At 37.4% G+C, this 19,935-nt stretch overlaps 1 protein-coding gene across 3 annotated transcripts in view; it reads left to right on the top strand.

The window, feature by feature from the left end:
* ABCB1 (ATP binding cassette subfamily B member 1) overlaps positions 1 to 19,935 on the top strand; it is an 85,119-nt gene that overhangs the window by 20,238 nt on the left and 44,946 nt on the right. For all 3 annotated transcript variants that reach the window (XM_074340684.1, XM_074340683.1, XM_074340685.1), the window contains 4 exons: positions 8,933 to 8,981; positions 11,100 to 11,291; positions 11,710 to 11,881; positions 14,820 to 14,944. In XM_074340684.1, the coding sequence (XP_074196785.1) occupies positions 8,933 to 8,981; positions 11,100 to 11,291; positions 11,710 to 11,881; positions 14,820 to 14,944 (538 nt within the window). The remainder of the gene's footprint in view (positions 1 to 8,932; positions 8,982 to 11,099; positions 11,292 to 11,709; positions 11,882 to 14,819; positions 14,945 to 19,935) is intronic.

Here is a 19,935-nt window from a genome sequence, read left to right as displayed (position 1 = left end):
AAATGTGTATATATTTTTTTTGTCACCGTGTGTGTGTGTGTGTGTGTGTGTGTATACATTTTAAAAATATATATATATGTACATACACATATACATTTGTGTATATATGTGTATATATATATAATGTCTTTCTGGTTTTGAATCAGAGTAATGGTAAACTTGTACAGTAAGCTTGGGAGCCTTCCCTCCTCTTGAATTTTTTGGAATGCTTTGAGAAGAGTAGGTGTTAATTCTTTGAATGTTTGGTAAAATTCACTTGTGAATTCACTGGTTGAAGACTTGTTTGTTAGGAGCTTCTTTAATACTGATTCGATTTCATTCGTAGTAATTGGTTGGTTCAGATTTTTTTGTTTTTTCTTGATTCAGCCTTGGAAGATTGTATGTTTTCGGGAATTTATCCACTTCTTTCAGATTGTCCAATTTGTTGGCGTATAATTACTTGTAGTGTTTTCTTAAAATTTTGTTTGTTTCTGTGGTGTCCATTGTCACGTCTCCTCTTTCATTTCTGATTTTATTTATTTGGGTCCTCTCTCATTTTTTCTTGATGAATCTGGTTAAAAGTTGTTGGAATTTGTTTATCTTTTCAAAGAACCAGCTCTTGGTTTCATTGGTCTTTTGCTTTTTTGTTGTTGTTGTTTTTTTAGACTCTATTTTGTTTATTTCCACTCTGATCTTATATTAATTCCTTCCTTGTACTCACTTTGGGCTTTGCTTGCTGTTCTTGATTCAGTTCCTTTAAGTTTAAAGTTAAATTGTTTGAGATTTTTCTTGAGGTAGGCCTGTATTGCTATGAATTTTCCTCTTAGGACTGCTTTCACTGTGTCCCATAGATTTTGTGTCATGTTTTAATTTTCATTTGTCTCAAGCCATCTTTGGATTTCTTTTTTATTTTATTGTTAACCCATTCATTGTTTAATATCATGTTATTTAGCCTCCATGTGTTTGTGTGTTTTTTAGGGTTTTTTTGTTTTTTGTTTTTTTGGTTCTACTTCATACCATTATATTCAGAGAGGGTGCCTGATATGATTTCAATCTTCTTGAATTTATTGAAACTTGTTTTGTGGCCTAATATATGGTCCTTATTTGAAAATATTCCATGTGTACTTGAAAAGGATGTACATTCTGCTACTTTGAGGTAGAATGCTCTAAAAACATCAATTAAATCCATCTGTTTCCTTATTGATTTTCAGTTTGGAAGATCTGCCCCTTGGTGACAATGGGGTGTTAAAGTCTCCTATTATGATTGTATTACTGTTTATGTCTTCATTTCTGTTGGTCAATATTTGCTTTATATATTTAGGTGCTCCTATGTTGGGTGCATAGATGTTTACTAGGGTTATATCCTCTTGTTGGATTGATCCCTTCATCATTATGTAATGTACTTCTTTGTCTCTTATTATATAGTCTTTGTTTTAAAGTCTGTTTTGTCTGATATACGTATTGCTACATCAGCTTTTTTATAGTTTTTATATTTGCATGAAATATCTTTTCCATCCCTTCACTCTCAGTCTATGTGTGTCTTTTGATCTGAGGTGGGTCTTTTCTAGACAGCATATGTATGGATCTTGTTTTCTTATCTATTCTACTACCTTATATCTTTTGATTGGAGCATTTACATTTAAAGTGACTATTGCTAGGTACATAGTTGTTGCCATTTTATTATTCATATTTATGTTCTCTTTCTCCCCCTTCTTCTTTTTAAAGAAATCCATTTAGCATGTCTTGTAATGCTAGCTTGGTGGTAATGAATTTTCTTTTTCTGGGAAGCTCTTTATCTCCTTCAATTTTAAAGGATAGCCTTGTTGGGCAGAGTAATCTTGGTTGTAGATCCTTGCTTTTCATCACTTTAAATATTTTGTGCCAATCCCTTCTGACCTGCAAAGTTTCTGTTGAGAAATCAGCTGACAGTTACGGGAGCTCCCTTGTAAGTAACTACCATGTTTCCCCAAAAATAAGACCTAGCCAGACAATAAGCTCTAATGCGTCTTTTGGAGCAAAAATTAATGTAAGACTCGGTCTTATTTTATTATAATATAAGACCGGGTATAATATAATACAATACAATAAAGTACAGTTCAGTACAGTACAGTACAGTACAGTACAGTACAGTACAGTACAATACTGGATCTTATTAATTTTTGCTCCAAAAGATGCATTAGAGCTGATTGTCCGGCTAGGTCTTATTTTCAGGGAAATAGGGTAGTTGCCTTTCTCTTGGGCTTGCAGGATTCTCTCTTTGTCTTTAACCTTTTCCATTTTAATTATGATGTGTCTGTCTGGTGTGGGCCTCCTTGGGTTTATCTTGTTTGGGACTTTATGTACTTCCTGGGCTTGTGTGTCTATTTCCTTCACCTGGTTAGGGAAGTTTTCAGTCATTATATCTTCAAATAGGTTCTCAATCCCTTGCTCCCTCTTTTCTTCTGGTAGTCCTATGTTGTGAATGTTGTTACTCTTGATGTTGTTGCAGGGGTCCCTTAAGCTTTCTTTGTTGTTGTTTTTTATTTTTATTTTTGCTTTTCCGATTGGGTGTTTTCTGATACCCTGTCTTCTGAATTGCTGATTCAATTCTCTGTTTCATCTAATCTGCTGTTGATTCCTTCTAGTGTATTCTTCATTTCAGTTATTGTATTCTTTATTTACGATTGGTTCTTTTTTATGGTTTCTATGTACTTCTTTATGTTTACCATCTCTTTGTTCAAGGTCTCACTAAGTTTCTTAATCATTCTTATACCCAGTGTTTAGAAGAACTCTGTCTCTGGTAGGTTGGTTGCCTCCATTTCATTTAGTTCTTTTTCTGGAATTTTATTTGTTTGACATGTTTCTTTATTTACTCATTTTGTCTGCCTCTCTGTTTGTTTCTATGTATTAGATAGATTGCCTATGTCTTTCAGTCTTTGCTGGATGGTTTTATGTAGAAGGTGTCATGTGTGGTTCAGTGGTATAGTCTCTCTGATCACCTGTATTGTGTGTTCCTGGAGTGTCCCTTGTGTAGGGTGTGTGTGCCCTCCTGTTGTAGTTGAGCGTTGTTTACTTTTGGCATGTCACTGGGTGGGTTTGACTCTTAGGCTGACTGGCTGTGAGGATTGGCTACGTCCAGAGCATATGAGCTGTTTTGTGTGGGCAGACTCCTCAGACGGAGATTTGCCCCAGTGTCCTGTTGTGCTTGTTGATACCACTCTTTGGGTGTGCCACTTCTGGGACTAATCATGTGGTGGTCTGTTTGGGTCTGAAGCCAGCTTCTGGATGTGGTGTTCTTGTGCCTCTTGGGAGGATCTGCTGTGCAGGGCAAGTACAGCCTTGCCTCTGTATGGCCCAAGGCTACCTGGTGCTACAGAGGTATACATGGTTGGTTGCTGTCTATGCTGGATCTGGAGGCATGTGGGGGTGACCTCGCCATAAAGTGTGGCCGGCTGCCACTAATATCTGGCCTGGGGCAGCTTAGCAGAAGGCCCAGGGCACCGCTAGGCCAGTTGCCATCTGCTGGCTCCCTGTAAGTCTCAGCTGCTGAAACAGCCTCCTTCGGTGCACAGGGCTGGGTTGGTTGTCCTGGTGCTGACAGTGCTCTTGGCAGTGCCACCCATGTCAGGTGCGGTAGGGTTCCAGGGAGCCACCAGAGTAGGGTGGGTGGTATTCACAGAGTTAATGCAGATTCAGGTTTTGTGCCAGTGCTGCGCCTATGGCCAATCCATAAAACCCCAAGGTCAGCTGCTGATCACCTCAGGCCTGCACATCCCTGAGAGCCATCCAAGAAAGACTGTAGTGTGAGCTGGTACTGACCACCCACCACTGAAAGTTTTCCAGGCCACTGTGGGGTGTCTGCTGCTGTACAAGCCTCCAGTGGCTTGTGCAGTGGGACAGCTGCCAAGGAGCCAGGAGTGGCCTGGGTGATGCCACACTAGCTGGGCAGGGCAGAGTTCCAGGGATTCACCAAGGTGGGGTACATATGTATTTTATCAGACCATTATGGTCTCAGATTTGGCCCTGTGGGGGGAGGGTTCAACACAGGAAAGATGGTGCCTGCTTAGAGGCTACACGTGAGGCAGGCTCCGTACAGGGATAATAGTGACTGTCCCTCTAGTCTTGCCCTGAAGCCACACAACTCAGTCTTTCCCTGTATGTCTCTGGCACGTTTTGAGTTGCCACCCCTCTCCTCTGGAACCCAGGGTGAGTGCTTGCAAGTGAGTGTGTCTGTGCATGGGGCCTTTAAGAGGATGTCTGGGTTTTCAGCTGCCTTCTGTCTCACCAGGATAGGTGGAATCCTTGCTGATTTTCACCGCCAGATGTTGTAGGGACCTCTCTTCCTGGTACTGCATCCTTGGGCTGGGGAGCATGGTGTGAGGCTGGGACCCCTCACTCTTCAGAAGGGGCCTGTGACATCAAGGTGTGCCTCCTGATGCTCAGCCACTACCTGTGGGTTTGGGGTCTGTCCATTTAGTGTCTCCGCCCCTCCTACCACTCTCGAGGTGGCCTCTTCTTTATATCCTTAGTTTTAGGCGTTCTGTTCAGCTAGTCTTCAGATGGTTCTCAAGGTTGAGCTATAATTTAGTTGTAATTTAAATGTGGTCATGGGAGGTGGCAGGCACAGCATTTACCTATTCTGCCATCTTTTTTCCTCCATCCCTATCCACTTTTTGATGAAGTCCAGACAAAACACAATAATCTAACAGTGTGGCAGTTGTTATACTAATCATGCACTACAGAAAGGATAGCTGCTGAACTCATCTATATGAAGAAGGAAATATTGCGCTATTAAAACAACTATGGGAGCTTGGCCAATCTGGGGAGGACAGACTATTAAATGGCTGCCTGATGCTAATAGACCTCAACTCTGATGGGCCACAGTATACTCAACTTGCGCTATGTCCATTGGTCCTTTTTTTCAAAACTGCGTTAACATTTGTATACCTTATATGTCCATCACCCAGGTAGTAATTGGCTTTTACTCTTATAAAAATACAATTGATCTATTTGAGTAGAAGTACTAACCATTATTATCTCTCATCTTTACCTGGACCACATATAGATATGTGAGATGGACAGTAATCTGACTTAGTTACCTAACAGCATGCATGAGTTCCCAGGCAATGGTCGAATTGTGGATACTAGCTGCCTCCTAAGGCCCATGTGTCTGTATGCTGATCAGAATCTCCCAGCCAGATAATGTTTGCATCGCCACACCTTGTGAACTGGTAATTTGGACTTTATCTTCACAGATGTCTGGATCACGTGGTTTTTCAATTGCGGTCATAGTTCACAAGCATTGCTTACCAATCCTTCCCAATCAGCTCACTTTTTCAATCTTGGGAAAACTTAGAGAAATATTTGGAAATTTGCCTCTGTCAGTCTGTTAAGAGGTACTGTATTTAAGGATCAGAGAGTGGGCTCTGGAATAATTGGAGTGCCTGGCTCTAAAACCCCACTTTTATCACTTTTTAATTTGGAGCTTTGGGGAATTTCTTCATACTTTAATTTCATTTTCTATAAAATATTGGATGACTATAGAACCTACTTTATAGTGTATTTGTAAGAATTAAATGGATTTGTCATTTAAGACTCACAGAACAGGGCCTAGTCATAAAAAAATGCTCAACAAATGTCTATTATTATTATTATTATTATTATTATTATTATTAACAGGAAACTCATGCTTCTGTGTTTCGCACAAATGGACCTACATAAGTTGCAATGATGATATGATCCCTTATATGATTTTGTCTTTATAGAACTCTGTGATACTACCTCAGTTTTTATGGTTGAAAGCTCAGGTCATACCCAAAGTTACTCAGTACCTGTTACAGATGGGAATACCCATCCCTTTGTGCAGCATTTCTTTAGTAACTGTGGACCATTAGCCATGCCTTTCAGGGAAGGCAAGGGTCCTCCAACTGTGGCCCATGATCTAAATCTGGCCTATTGCCCCTTTTTGTACCACTTGTGAGCTAAGAATCATTTTTACATTTTTAAATCATTGGGGGGAAAAATAAAAAGAAGAATAATATTTTGTGACACATAAAAACTATATGAAATTTAAATTTCAGTACCTGTAAGTAAAGTTGTAATGGAACACAGTCATACCCATCATTTGCTTATTATCTATGGCTGCTTTCACACCACGTTGGTGTAGTAGTGTAGTTGTGACAGAGACCATATGGTTCAGAAAGCCTAAAATATTCACTGTCTGGTCCTTTACAGAAAAAGGTTGCCAATCTCTGAGGTAGGGTATTGAGTAAGTGGTTATTATCTTTAATCAATCCATCAATTAATTTGTTATTCAAGCATTTTATGTGCCAGCCATAGTACATATCCTAAGTATTCATTCCCAACCCCCAAGAAACCTAGTATAGTAAGAGAAATGGACAAGTGAACTCACAAGGGCAATCGGATATGACTAGTGCTGTGATACAGAAATACGCAAAATGCATAGGAAAAGAGAGCTAGGACACCTGACTCCATATGTAGGAATCATGGGAGGCTTCCAAGAGGAGGTGATAACCAAATTTAGTCAGCATAATACCTCCTTTGTGCACAAAACAAAAATGTTCTGTGTAGCAAGGGAAACCATTTAAAAATAAATATGAAATAAAAATTAAAGTTATTAAAATGCCTTTCTCTCACCCCCACTCTTTACTGCCATTCCCTGTTGTATACCCTTCCACATCTTTTCAAAGATAGCATGCTATCTCTACTGTAATTTTTAGTCTAGGACACTCAGTACCCTGTCACTAACCTGCTTATCTACAGATTCAGACTGTCTGATACCCTGAAGGCTGCTTGGATGAGGGAATAGCATCAAGGGTTTTAACGCTGCTCCTAGAGATGAGGGCAAATGAATTATCTGTCCGAGCAGTATTCCACTATAGATGACAATTAAGTTCGTGAACATGTTGCTAACCTTTTTTTATATCAGAGGGATTATTCATTATGAATTTGTACCAACTGGTTAACCAAGTTTACTATTTGGAACTGCTGAAAAGGCTGCATGAAAAAGTTAGATGACCTGAAATTTTCACCAACAATTCATGGCTCTTGCATCACAGCAATGCACCAGCTCACACGGCACTATCTGTGAGGGAGTTTTTAGCCAGTAAACAAATCACTATTGGAACACCCTCCCTACTCACCTGGTCTGGCCCCCAGTGAATTCTTTCTTTACCTGAAGATAAAGGGAATATCAAAAGGAGGACATTTTGATGATATTCAGTATATCAACAGTAATATGACGACAGCTCTGATGGCCATTCCAGAAGAAGAGTTCTAAAATTGCTTTGAAGGGTGGACTAGGCCCTTGCATCGGTGCATAACTTCCCAAGGGGAGTACTTCGAAGGTGACCATAGTTATATTCAGCAATTAGGTACATAGCGCTTGTTCTAGGATGCGTTCACGAACTTAATTGTCAGACATTTCATATGTATGCTGCCTACAAGAGACTCTCTTCAAATCAAAAGACACACACAGTCTGAAAGTAAAGGGATGGAAAAAGATATTTCATGAAAATAGAAATGAAAAAAGAAATCTGGAGTAGCAATACTTATGCCAGACAAAATAGACTTTAAAACAAAGGCTATAACAAGAGACAAAGAAAGACCCAGTAATTCCACTTCTGGGTATTTATCAGAAGAAACCCAAAACAGTACTTCGAAGGGATATGTGCATTCATGTGTTCATTGCAGCATTATTTACAATAGCCAAAATATGGAGGCCATCTGACTGTCTGTCAACTGATGAATGGAAAAAGAAAAGGTGGTACATGTATACAATGGAATATTACTCAGCCATGAAAAAGAATGAAATCTTGCCATCTATATGGATGGACCTAGAGCATACGGTGCTGAGTGGAGTAAGTCAGAGAAAGATAAAGGCCATATGATTTCACTTATATGTGGATTGTAAAGAACAAGATAAACGAACAAAAAAACTAGAAAGATACTCATAGATACAGAGAACATTTTGATGGATTCCAGGTGGGAGGGGGGTTGCAGGGTTGGGTGAAAAAGGAGAAGGGATTAAGAAGTACAATTTGGTAGTTACAAAAAGTCATGTAACGTACAAGCGTAAGAAATATAGTCAATAATATTGTAATAACTATGTATGGTGTTTGGTTACTAGATCTATCAGGGTGATCACTTCCTAAGTTATATAAATGTCTAAGCAGTATGTGGTGTACCTGAAACATAATATAATATTGTATATCAACTGTAATTGAAAAATAAAACAATTATTAAAAAATGAAATAAACTAAATGCAAATAGTAAAATAAAATAAGAGTGTATGTGTATTTGTGTATTTGTATACATGCATACAGAAAAAAAATATGAAAAAATACACACCTAAATAGTGAACAGTGATTATTGTGTGTGTGTCCGTGCACGCGTGCGTGCATGTGTGTTTATTGGTGGTGGGTGGTGTTAAAGTTTTAATGTACCTTGTTCAACAATGTCAACATTTGCTAATACTACATGATAAGCTCACTGGTGTTTATTACATTATTCTTTATATTTTTTAAATAAAAATAAAAACTGGAGAAATGCAGTGTTAGATTTTTAAATACTGAGTGTTTTAGTTTCAAGTATGCACTGATATTTATTTATCAGGACAGAGACTCTCGAAAAGATTTTTTGTGTGTGTCATCTTGGTGATATTTCATAAAATATTTTAATTCAAGGATACCGATAATTCTTGCTGACAGACTGCTTCTTAATAAATGTGGGTTTCTTCTTGTAAATAAACTCCATTTGATTAGTGTGTATGTGGTTGCAGATGTCCAACAGTGAACAATTTCAAGGAGACTGTAATGTTACAATTAAAACTGAATCAGTTTGAGATACTTTTGTATAAATTGTTAAAGGACAGAAGTTTGACTCATTTTTATATGCTTTTTAAAATAGGGAACAAAGAGATATAATGATATATTTTTGTTTTGTGGTGCTCTAGGTCTGATCAACATTACATATGACTTCAACCTGGAGGAGGAGATGACCACGTAATTAGACATTTTCCTTACTATTGTTGAGCTTTTCTGTATCAGTCTAATTGTAGCAGTGTCTAAAATTTTACATACAATGAAGATTTAAAGTTGTGAATAGAACAATATAATTGTTAGTTTCCCAGGAGGACATAATGTAGAATTTTTTTAAAGAAAATAATTTGTTGCATAAAGTGCATTTAAATTAGGGTTAAGCCTAAATTAAATTTATGTGTGCATTGGTAAATATAGAATATCATATACAGGGAAATTAGAGTTCATACTGGCCTTTCAAAATGGAATTATATTAAGAATCACAGTATTTTCGATAGCTTTGTGATTATTAGTTTGCTTCCTGGATGTTTTCAGTAATGATGTGATAATGAGATCAATCAACAGGATTTTTTGTTAACAAGCATATAATTCTAAACAACGAAACAACACATCCCAGAATAAATATAATCACTCTAACTTGAACTCACCTCAAGGAAGCTTTTGTTAATGATTTACATATCTTGAAGTTTGCTCCCAAGAACAACTTATAAAACATGTCCAAAAGCATGAGTTGGTGAATCAGAAAATCATGATTCTGAATTATCCTCTAAGTGATCTGGTAGATTTAGAGAGAATGAAGATACTTGATTATTTTTTGAAAGACAAGAAGCAAGTACTTCAAATATTCACATAGAAAGGCTTTTTAAAAAAAAAAAAATATATCGGGGGAAAATAAAGCTGTCCTATTATCATCTTATAAATCCTTAAACATAAATATATTTTGTTGAGTAAACATAGACTGTTGGTTAAAAATTCATTAACTGATTCCCAAAGCACGAGATCTACTTGTTAAATAGGATTTCTTTTCAACTATCTCTTGCTAGATCATAAACACTTGGATAATAAGTAACCATTGAGTTATCTATTAACTAAAATATAGTAATCCAATTACGTCTTTCCTGATAAACATTGTAACTTATAAGGTGTAGCTCTGGGAGGATATATTTAGCATGATTCCTGCTGAGTGGAACATTGAGTTGTGGACAGTAAGATAAGAGACTATCTGGTTATTACATAACCAGTTTTATAGCTTTTGTATGGTTCATACAAACATTTTTATTTGAAGATGGCACGTAATGAACTCTAAAAAAATGGGAATATTAATATCGTATATTTCATTTCGGAATGTTTGTCTTTCACTTAAAAATCAATTGATTAGTAAAACCCAAGAGTTCTTTGCATTCTTAAACAGGATGACTCAGAGCAAGAAACCTAAATTCTAGATGATTCAAGGGTCTAGTTTTAGAAGATGCTCATGTCTTTTATTTTTAGAGTTTAAGCTGGAAGGACTACTGTTTGATTCATTAAGCCTTTTAAGATAACTCAAGATGGCCAGTTGGGCACATGATGTAAAAATACTTTTTTATTTTCAATTGTCTGTTGGCATCCCAGGTCTGCCAGCTTAATAATAGCCCAAGAGGCTATTTCCATTTCTGGTTCCACTTTCTGGCAAGTTCTGTCACTTCTTTCCATTTGTCAGTGTGCAGGAAACACCCCCAAAGTGTTATCTCATCTCATATTAATCTTAAATTATCTCATCTTATATTAAGCTTAATAGCTTCTGGTGATATCATTGTTAACTAACACCAGGCATTTAAAAGTGCTCATCAAATAATACTGAGGTAATACAAGTAGATAGGACAACAACGGTAGATCTTACCTGATTGTGATACTCCAAGGCACCACACAAGTCTTTCACAACAACTGGCATTTTCTGAGTGCTTGCTAAGTGCTGGGCACTGGCCCACATGTATTACATGCATTACTGCTTTACTATTTTTATCCCATTTTACCAGTTAGAAAACTGAGGCACAAAAAGTTTAATTAGCTTGCCTAAGATTACATAGCAGTTAAATGAAGAGCTGGATTTTGAGCCAAAGTAGAAAAGCACCATCTTTACCATCCCACACTATTTTGGCGCATAGTTGGATATCAACCATCAACTCTGCTTGTTACGATGCCTTCTGTTTGTTGAGGATGGCAAGATAGCCAGATAGCTGAAAAAGTGAAAAATGAGTGGTCAGTTTGGGAAAGACGTATTGGTTAGAAAACAGTGTGTGTAGTATTTTTGTTGTTTTTCAGGTATGCCTATTATTACACTGGAATTGGTGCTGGTGTGCTTGTCGCTGCTTACATTCAGGTTTCATTCTGGTGCCTGGCAGCTGGAAGACAAATACTTAAAATTAGAAAACAGTTTTTTCATGCTATAATGCGGCAGGAGATAGGCTGGTTTGACGTGCATGATGTTGGGGAGCTTAACACTCGGCTCACAGAGTAAGTACCTACCTTTATGTTGAACTGAAGCATGGTTCTTTATTCTCATTAAAATGAAAGAGATGTCATCAGATCTGTCAGGAGATAGTAGTACCTCACTTACAAGTAATTATGAGACTAAATTCCTTCTGAGCAGTGACCATGTCTTATGCATCTTTTTGTTCCCAGTACATAAGGGAGCACAAGGGGACCTGCATGACTAGCACTGAAAGAGAAATTGTACTTGCCAGGCTCAAAAAATCCTCTGCAAGCAGGAGAGCAAAACATGATACTTTCTGGGGATATTTCTGAGCAAGATCCTAGATATAAACTAATTTACCCCACAGTAAAACAAACACACACACAAAAAAACGACCGGATTCAGGAGAAAGGTTCTGTGTTTACAATGTGTATTTCTAACACTATCTGTTTCGTTTAGTGATGTCTCCAAAATTAATGAAGGAATTGGTGACAAAATTGGAATATTCTTTCAGTCAATGGCAACGTTTTTCACTGGCTTTATAGTAGGATTTACACGTGGTTGGAAGCTAACCCTTGTGATTTTGGCCATCAGTCCTGTTCTTGGACTGTCAGCTGCCATGTGGGCAAAGGTAGGTGAAGCCTGCGACTCTGATTAAGATATTTGGTTTTAAATCTTCTGTTCAAAATCAGTGGGATAAGCAGAAGCCACCTCAATGAGTCCTACCCCTGCCAGGACTCCATGCTGTCTTGGGTCATCTGGCTATTTGGGGATGAGATGAGAAAGAAGTAACTCTCATATCTCATCCTCTGCCTTCATATAAAAGGCATGCTCAACTCTTAAAGAGCTGTGTTCTCTGGTTGACAAGTTCATATTCACACAGGAAATAGAGATTCAAGTTCAGTGAACAGCCCATGTGTCCCATTCAATCAACATTATTGGTTTTAATCTTTTTGGTATTGTAGATTTTGTTTAATTTATAAATTGTACAGTTTTGTCAGCATTGTAAATGGTTCTATATTTATATAGATTTAAATCCATTGATATGAAAGTAATTTAAATAAATACTTTCTAGTCCTATTTGCATGTAGATCCTAAGTTTCTGCAGTTCTCTCTCCCAATTACAAAGGCAGAGTAAAACTTATTTTCCCTTTTAAGGTGGGTTTTGGTGTTCATTTTAAACTGATTTGATGTAACAGTGGGTTGTGCTGGAGAGATTGGCCCAGTAGGTAATTTCTGTTGGGTTCAACACAACTTAGAGAAGGTACTGCAAATTCATGTGGCAAAAAGATATAAAATAACAGAGGGCCAACCAAAGCCAAGGCTAACATAAAATAAATCAGACTGTTTAAATGGTGTTTGGGTGGTTAAATTGCATCTCTGTATCAGTCAGCTGAAATATTTTGCAAAACCTTTCTGTGTTAATTGGCTTTTCTATTTATAGAATATTAAGCAAGGCAGGTGGCAAACTCTTCCTATCAGTATTTGTTGATAAACTGTTTAAAATGTATTGATGTCCATTCTAGTTAAGTTAGGAAAACGGTAAGTTAATCTTTTAATAATTAATTATGCATTGCTTCAGATACTATTTATTTAATAAATGGAACACTAGGCTTATCGGTACAGACCTCAGTTTTAATCCTCACTCTGACATAAAGTTTGGTATGATTTCAAACAAATTTCTTAAGTTCTCTGGTTGTCAGCTAGTTTACAAAAGAAATGTGGCCCAGTCTGGGAAGCCTTTTGGTCCCTGTAAGCCTGAGGCCCTCCTACCCAACCCAGAGACACCAGGGCAAGAAGGCAGAACAGGAAGGGACCAGTCACAACAAGCTTCCTGGTCTACAAAGCCTCTGCACCTGTGTGCTGGCGCCTCTTCTCCTCCCAGAGACACTGGAGCAGCTGGAGGTCACAGGTAGGGGAAACCACCATACTTGGCCCCCAGCAAGAGATACGTGGTGCTTTGACCTGAAGAAACCACTTCCACTCCCTTAGGTAGCAGAAGCATGGGCCAATAGTAGCTTCAGGAGCTCCAGCTAAACCATGTTGACGAAAATAATACCACAAAGGCTTGTATATTAAACTGCACTGGAACCACAGCTTACAAAAGTAGGCCAAAAATTACACGCTACACCCAAAGAGGGTTACTGCTTGCTAAAATAAAGGTTTAAATAGGACCCAGAGTCTCCTAACATAATAGATAAAATGTCAAGGATACAATAAAAAATTACTTGTCACACCAAGAACCACAGCATGAATGAGAAAAAAACCAATTAACCTGCACCAACATTGAGATAAATCAGATGCTGGAATGATTTGACATGAATTTTAAAACAGCTATCATAAAAATGCTTCCCTAAGCAATTGCAAATCCTCTTGAAACAAACAAACAAAAAGAATAGAAAATATCAGCAATGAAATATAAGTTATGAACAAAGAACAAAATGAAATTAAAGAACTGAAGGATACAACAGCAGAAATAAAAGTCACGATGGGTGAGCTCTATCTCAGTGAGTGGAGATGATAGGATAGGATCAGTGTACCTGGAGAGAGAACAACAGAATTCACCCACTCAGAAACAGAAAATGAAACGAGCCTCAGGGACCTCTGGGACAATAACAAAAAATCCAAAAGACAATAACAAAAAGGCCAAAAGACAAGAACATTTGTTACCATTGGAGTCCCAAAAGAAGAGGAGAAAGAGAGTGGGACTAAGGGAGTATTAGAAAAAAATAATGGTTGAAAAGGTCTATCCAACAACAGCAAGCCATACTTCAACAACTGAAGAGTTAGGCAAACAGTGGTATGTCCATATTTCACTTAACTCACAAATTATGTAACCTCTTCATCCCTCCATTTCCTCTTGTAAAAACTGGGGGAAATAGTACCTACTTCAATGTGCAATTGAGAAGAATAAGTGAGATCCTGTGTATATAAAATACCCAGTACTGTTCCTTCCGCAGATTAAATGCTCAGAAATCAAACAGAAGGATCAAAGAGCATCCACAAAACAAAGACCTCCCTGGTGGCTGCCTGTATTTTGCTCAGGAGCACCACCTTCCCCTGGCACGTGACACCTTCTGGTAGTTCTGTCACCACACAGTGCTTGGTCCCCAGCATTCTTCTGGCCTCCCACCTTGACACTTCTGAACCAGAGTACAATTTGCAATTGCTGTGTTGAGCACACACTGTATTTTCTTGATGTATTGTAATGCCTTTTTTCTAAATTTGTTTATGACTATGGTATGTATCTTCTTTTGTGTAATTTAAGATCTCCCCAAAGTGTCAGTTTTCTTTATTTAGATGAGGATCAATGAAGCATTCAGTGAGAGAACAAAAATTTTAATTGAATTTATTTTATGCCATCTGAGTCCAAAAAGAATTTGAAGTGGCTTACAGGGAATATATATACCAAACATTAGAATATCATGGCCGAAGACAAGTAAAAGACAGATTTTGTTCAATACATATGTTAACGTACAAGCAGCATTTGTGTATATATTTTTATTTTACAAATTATAAAATTAGCTTGTTGAAAAACTTAAATGATCTGAAATTGCATTTTTAAACAGGTTCTATCTTCATTTACTGATAAAGAACTCTTGGCATATGCAAAAGCTGGAGCAGTAGCTGAAGAGGTCTTAGCAGCAATTCGAACTGTGATTGCATTTGGAGGACAAAAGAAAGAACTTGAAAGGTTTGAGTCTCTTTTTTTAAGTTGATAGAAACGTTAAAGTCTATGTTATCTTACATGCCCTTCAGGTTGATAGTATTGTTTAGAAGACTATTCTCCAATACATATGTTTCCCTAAATAGCTTCATGAATGTATATTGCAGTATGTCTAATGTTAGGGAGAAGTTGTAATTCTGTAGTTGTATTCTTCTTATATTTGCTAATTTAAATAAATTTCCAGAGTTTCCTGGGTGGGTAGTGACATAAAAATAGCTTCTTAGGGCTGAAACATATTTTGTATCCCTGATGGTAATTGTTTCCATCAAGTTAATTCTTATTTATGAGATATAATTTATTTATTTACGAGATATAATTCCTCTACCATCCTTGATTCTCTAAGATTGAATGAGTCTTCTGTGTAAGATCTATGGGGACATGTTAATCTGTGATTCATTTCCCCTCTTGCCCAGGTCCCTAATCAGTTGAGTTATACTCCATGATTTGGAAGATAAAAAAAGCACATTTGTACAAAAGCTCAGTTTTTTTTTTACTGTATGTTATTTAACATTTTCCTTGCAACTATTCTCTTTTATTAGATTTCTGAGAGTATAGATGGTAATTCATTGAAATTTATAATATTCATCAGATCCACTGATTTCTGAGCAGCAATAGACTTTATTACTTAAAATAACGTGATATAATATGTTATGACTATATATATATTTTTGAAAATAGGAAAAACTAAAGTATATTTCTTGGGAAGTCATACATTGTTTGGTAAAGCTATAAGGAAAAGAAGGGAATTTTTATGTCAGAATGATGGTTACCTCTTCAGGAGATGAAGACTTGTGGCATACGCCTGGGACATGTGACAAGGGGTGTCTGTGGTTCTGGCAGTGTTTTGTTTCTTGACTTCAGTGTGGTTACATGAGTATTCACTATATAATTATTCTTTAAACTGTATGTGTGTGTGGAGTACTGTTTTTTGTTCATATGACATATTTCACCTGCACAAAGATTCCTCTGAGAATGACTTGTGATGATGCAGTGCTGTAGGCCAAAGGAAAGCACCATCTCGATTTTTTGCTAAGGTTTTGGCTTAAAATACGTCTGATTACTAAAATGAGAAGTTTTTCTTAATGACCAGGCAAACATCCAATCAAGTAAATCCCTTCTCTCTAGGGGCAGAGGAAGGGTACAGACAACCACAGATTTTCTACACACACACACACACACACACACACACACACACACACACACCAGGGATGCCAAATAAAAATGGATACACATTTTAAGAGATGTTATCTATATATTACTTTTCGGAGTTGAATTGAATTACAATAGCAATGTGTAATTGCAGAAGTCAAATGTGACTTACATTCATCTTTTGTTATCGGTAGATACTGAGTATTACAATTTTAATACAGTTTTTTGCCTGGAGATTAAGAGTCAGTTTAGGATTGCGACTTGATGGCCGAAGGCTCTCTTATCAGCTTAGCCATTTCTTGAAAGTTCATTTATTCAACAAATTTATCCAATGTCTACCTACCACATGCCAAGCACTGTTCTAGGCTCTGGGTTTTCAGTAGTGAGTGGTGTGATCCTCAGTCAAAATAGTAAGGTAGAAAAAAAGGGAAGGAAGGAAGGGAGAAAAGTAAGAAGGAAGAAAGAAATTATCAAAGAAATGAATTAAATTATAGGTTTAAAAAATGTGCTAAAGGAAGAATCAGAGTGTGCTGATGAAGATGAGGAGGGCAAATTTACTTTAAATATGGTGATCAGGGAAAGCATCTGTCAGGAGGTTTCATCCAGGCTGAGACTTGAGGGATGAGAAGAGTCTTCCAGATTTCTTGAGGTGGCAAAGACTTTGGTATGGTCTAGGAAACAGAAGGCTTGTGTGACTGGAGCTCAGTGGAGTGAGGGGAGATTGAGGTAAAGAGAGACTGTTGAAGGTGTATGGAGGTCAAAACATGGGAAATTGTAAGCCATGGTGAGGAGTTAGGATTTTATTCCAAGGCCACAGAGAAGCTGTTGAGGGTCTTAAACAAGGGGATGAGTGTCCACATTCTGTTTTAAGATAATTTTTCTGTCTGTAATTGGTCTGAATGGATGAGAGCAGCTAAAGAATAGAGGCAGGGAGACCAGTGGGAAGGCTGCTGTAGGGTCCAGGTGAGAGAGCTTACGGTGGTGTGATCGAGACTGCAGGCAGGAGAGGGGTGACAAATACATAGATTTGGTATATAATTTTGAAGTAGAATTGGTAAAATTATTTATAATCCTTAAATTTTCTTTCTAGTTCATCCCCTTTCTTTCTCTGCTTCCAAATAGAAAAGTAACTAAGGGTTCAGTCTTTCTCTTCAAATTAACAGGTGCAAGAGGAAGCTGGCTTTCTTAAAATGGAAATTTAACCAGAATTTAAAATGAATTTAATTCAATACTATAGGATAGTTTTACTCTCCTTAACTAAAATTTTTTTCTCTCTTGTGTGTGTCTTGCAAATGTCTACCTATTAGTATTGATTTCTATTTGCTAGACCAAAATTGTTCCTTGCTTATAAGAGTAAGTGGCTATTGTATCACTGATAAATATTTTCATAATATTTAAGAAGAGCAATATTTTCTAGATATCAGGGGTTTTGTTTGTTTGTTTGTTTGTTTTTCCCCTCTTTCTTCCGCCTCCCCCCCCCACTCCAGTTCAAGCCGTTGTTTCTCAGTCTAGTTGTAGGACACAGCTCTGTGGCCCATGCTGGTATTATGAGCCTTGCGCTCCCCCCGGCTGAGGCAGTCGGTCGCTGGTAGTGAGTGGGCCGCTCACAGCAGCTCAGGGCAGCTCTCACTGGCTGCTCACGATGGCTGCCGTCCACTCACTCTGGCCGCCGGCCACTCATGGCAGCACACAGTAACCCATGCCGACCTCCGGCTGCTCACAGCAGCCCAGCTCCAGGGAGAGCCATTGTGTGCAGCTCACTGGCCCATGTGGGAATTGAACTGGCGACCTTGGCATTAGGAGCACGGTGATCCAACCACCTGAGCCACCAGGCCAGTCCAATACAAGTGTTTTTGTTATGTAACTTTAGTCCATTTTAGGAACACCTTTAATTACCATATTCATACTAATGTTTTTAATGAATGGATGATTTTAACAGCTGGTTTGGTATTGTGACATTTTTACTGAAACACTAAAAAAATATATATATAAAAGAAGTATTGTTTATGTTTCCTCTCTCCTTATCCCCTTCTTTTCTTCATTTATCTTTTCTGGTATCTAAATGATTTTCTTCCTTGTTGCATCTTCCTGTGCAAATGTTTCCTCTGGCTGCATGGGACAACAACTAATCAGTGAAATGATTTCTACATTAGTCTCGGTAAGCAAGAAATGAAACAAAGGAAATAGCAGGGTGTGAGTCATTAATTGTTCAAGTTCCTTAAATGTAATCATGTATAATTTATGCCTAATAGTTCACCTCAGATCAGTTTATAAAGTGGGAGATACATATGTCAACTATTGAAACACATTTCTCAAAAATAGTTATTTTGTTCAAAGATTATAACTGGCAAGTTGGGGATTGACATTTTTGGTGGAAGAAACTCTAATAATATGTTACTATTTTATTACTCTAAAGTTCTGTTTAAATTTGATCTTTAGGGAGCATGGGGGTCATGTAAATTCATTTGGCATACTTTCATAACTGGTTAAGTAGCTAGTTAAAAATAAGTCATGAAGGCATGCTCATAATCTGAGCAGGGCTTGAACTCTGCTGTACATACTAATGGAACAAAGCCTCCAAAGAAAATTAATATAATTTCCTGTGCTAAGTTCTGCAGAGAGCTGTGATTCAGAGGATATTTGTCTAATAATATTATATTGATTGTATATTTGCAAAGATCCTTCTTTGTTTTAAATTTGGGCCCTATTATCTTACCTCATTCTCTCTTCTTTTAAAAAAAACTCCACCACATTTATTTATTTATTTATTTATTTATTTATTTATTTATTTATTTATTTTATTGGGGAATAGTGTATTTTTCCAGGACCCATTGGCTCCAAGTCAAGTCTTTATTTTCAGTCCGGTTGTGGAGGGCTCACTGGCCCACGTGGGAATCTAACCCGTAATCTTGGTGTTATGAGAACTGTGCTCTAATCAACTGAGCCAACCGGCTGCCCTCATGTCTCTCTTCTTAAGCAGAATAGTCTACTGTGGCCCTTTCAAATGAAGATAAAGTTACAGACACCATCTCCTTTAACTTTAACATCAGAAATAAACTGCTCTAAAAAGGGTTTAAAAAGTACTTGAGTTAACGTTTGGGAGTGAACTTTAAGTCGTTTGAACTGGAGAGAGAAAAATCTGTCATGGACTCCAACATTGTGTTTTGTTGTTGTTGTTGTTTGCTTACTTGCTTTTGCCCTCTTTTATGTAATTTGAATTGCTATGTAATACTTTTTACATTTAAATAAACTGTATAATTTATCTTATTTCTATAGATGTTTATTTGTAAAATTACTGACCTGATATTTGCTGTATTTGCTATAAAAGTATTAATGGGTATTCTCCATGTTTGGCTAATATAGTGCAGACCTTTGTGCTATGAACAGGTTACAGTGTTCTAGATTTTTATTTTCTCCATCCTTGAAGCAGCCAGGAGGGTTTGGGTGGGCCAAACCACCAGGCTAGCGCCCCTTCAGCACTTACAGCCATGACATGACTAAAGTTGGGAAAGACTGATAGAGGGAATAGGATGTAGACAGTGTGTAGAAAGACTATGGATGGGGACACTGAAGTGTAATGAGGGATTGTTACATATTTTTAACCCGAATAATTTTTTCAGGTCAGTGATTTTTAAAATAAGTGTCTATGGAAATGAGATAAATTCTATAGTTATTTAAATGTAAAAAGTATTATTTAGCAATTCACAGCTCTCAAAATGCTCTCACACATGTGTTAAACAAACTCAGAAGGTTCTGGAGGCTGTGCTAGAAATAAATGACAAAGATTTATTCAAGGGTCTTAGAGTTTG

Source organism: Rhinolophus sinicus, linkage group LG09, assembly GCF_036562045.2.
Source record: "Rhinolophus sinicus isolate RSC01 linkage group LG09, ASM3656204v1, whole genome shotgun sequence".
Classification (NCBI taxonomy): Eukaryota; Metazoa; Chordata; class Mammalia; order Chiroptera; family Rhinolophidae; genus Rhinolophus; species Rhinolophus sinicus.
The sequence above is the reverse complement of the archived record's forward strand: the minus strand, read 5'-3'. Positions and strand labels throughout refer to the sequence as shown.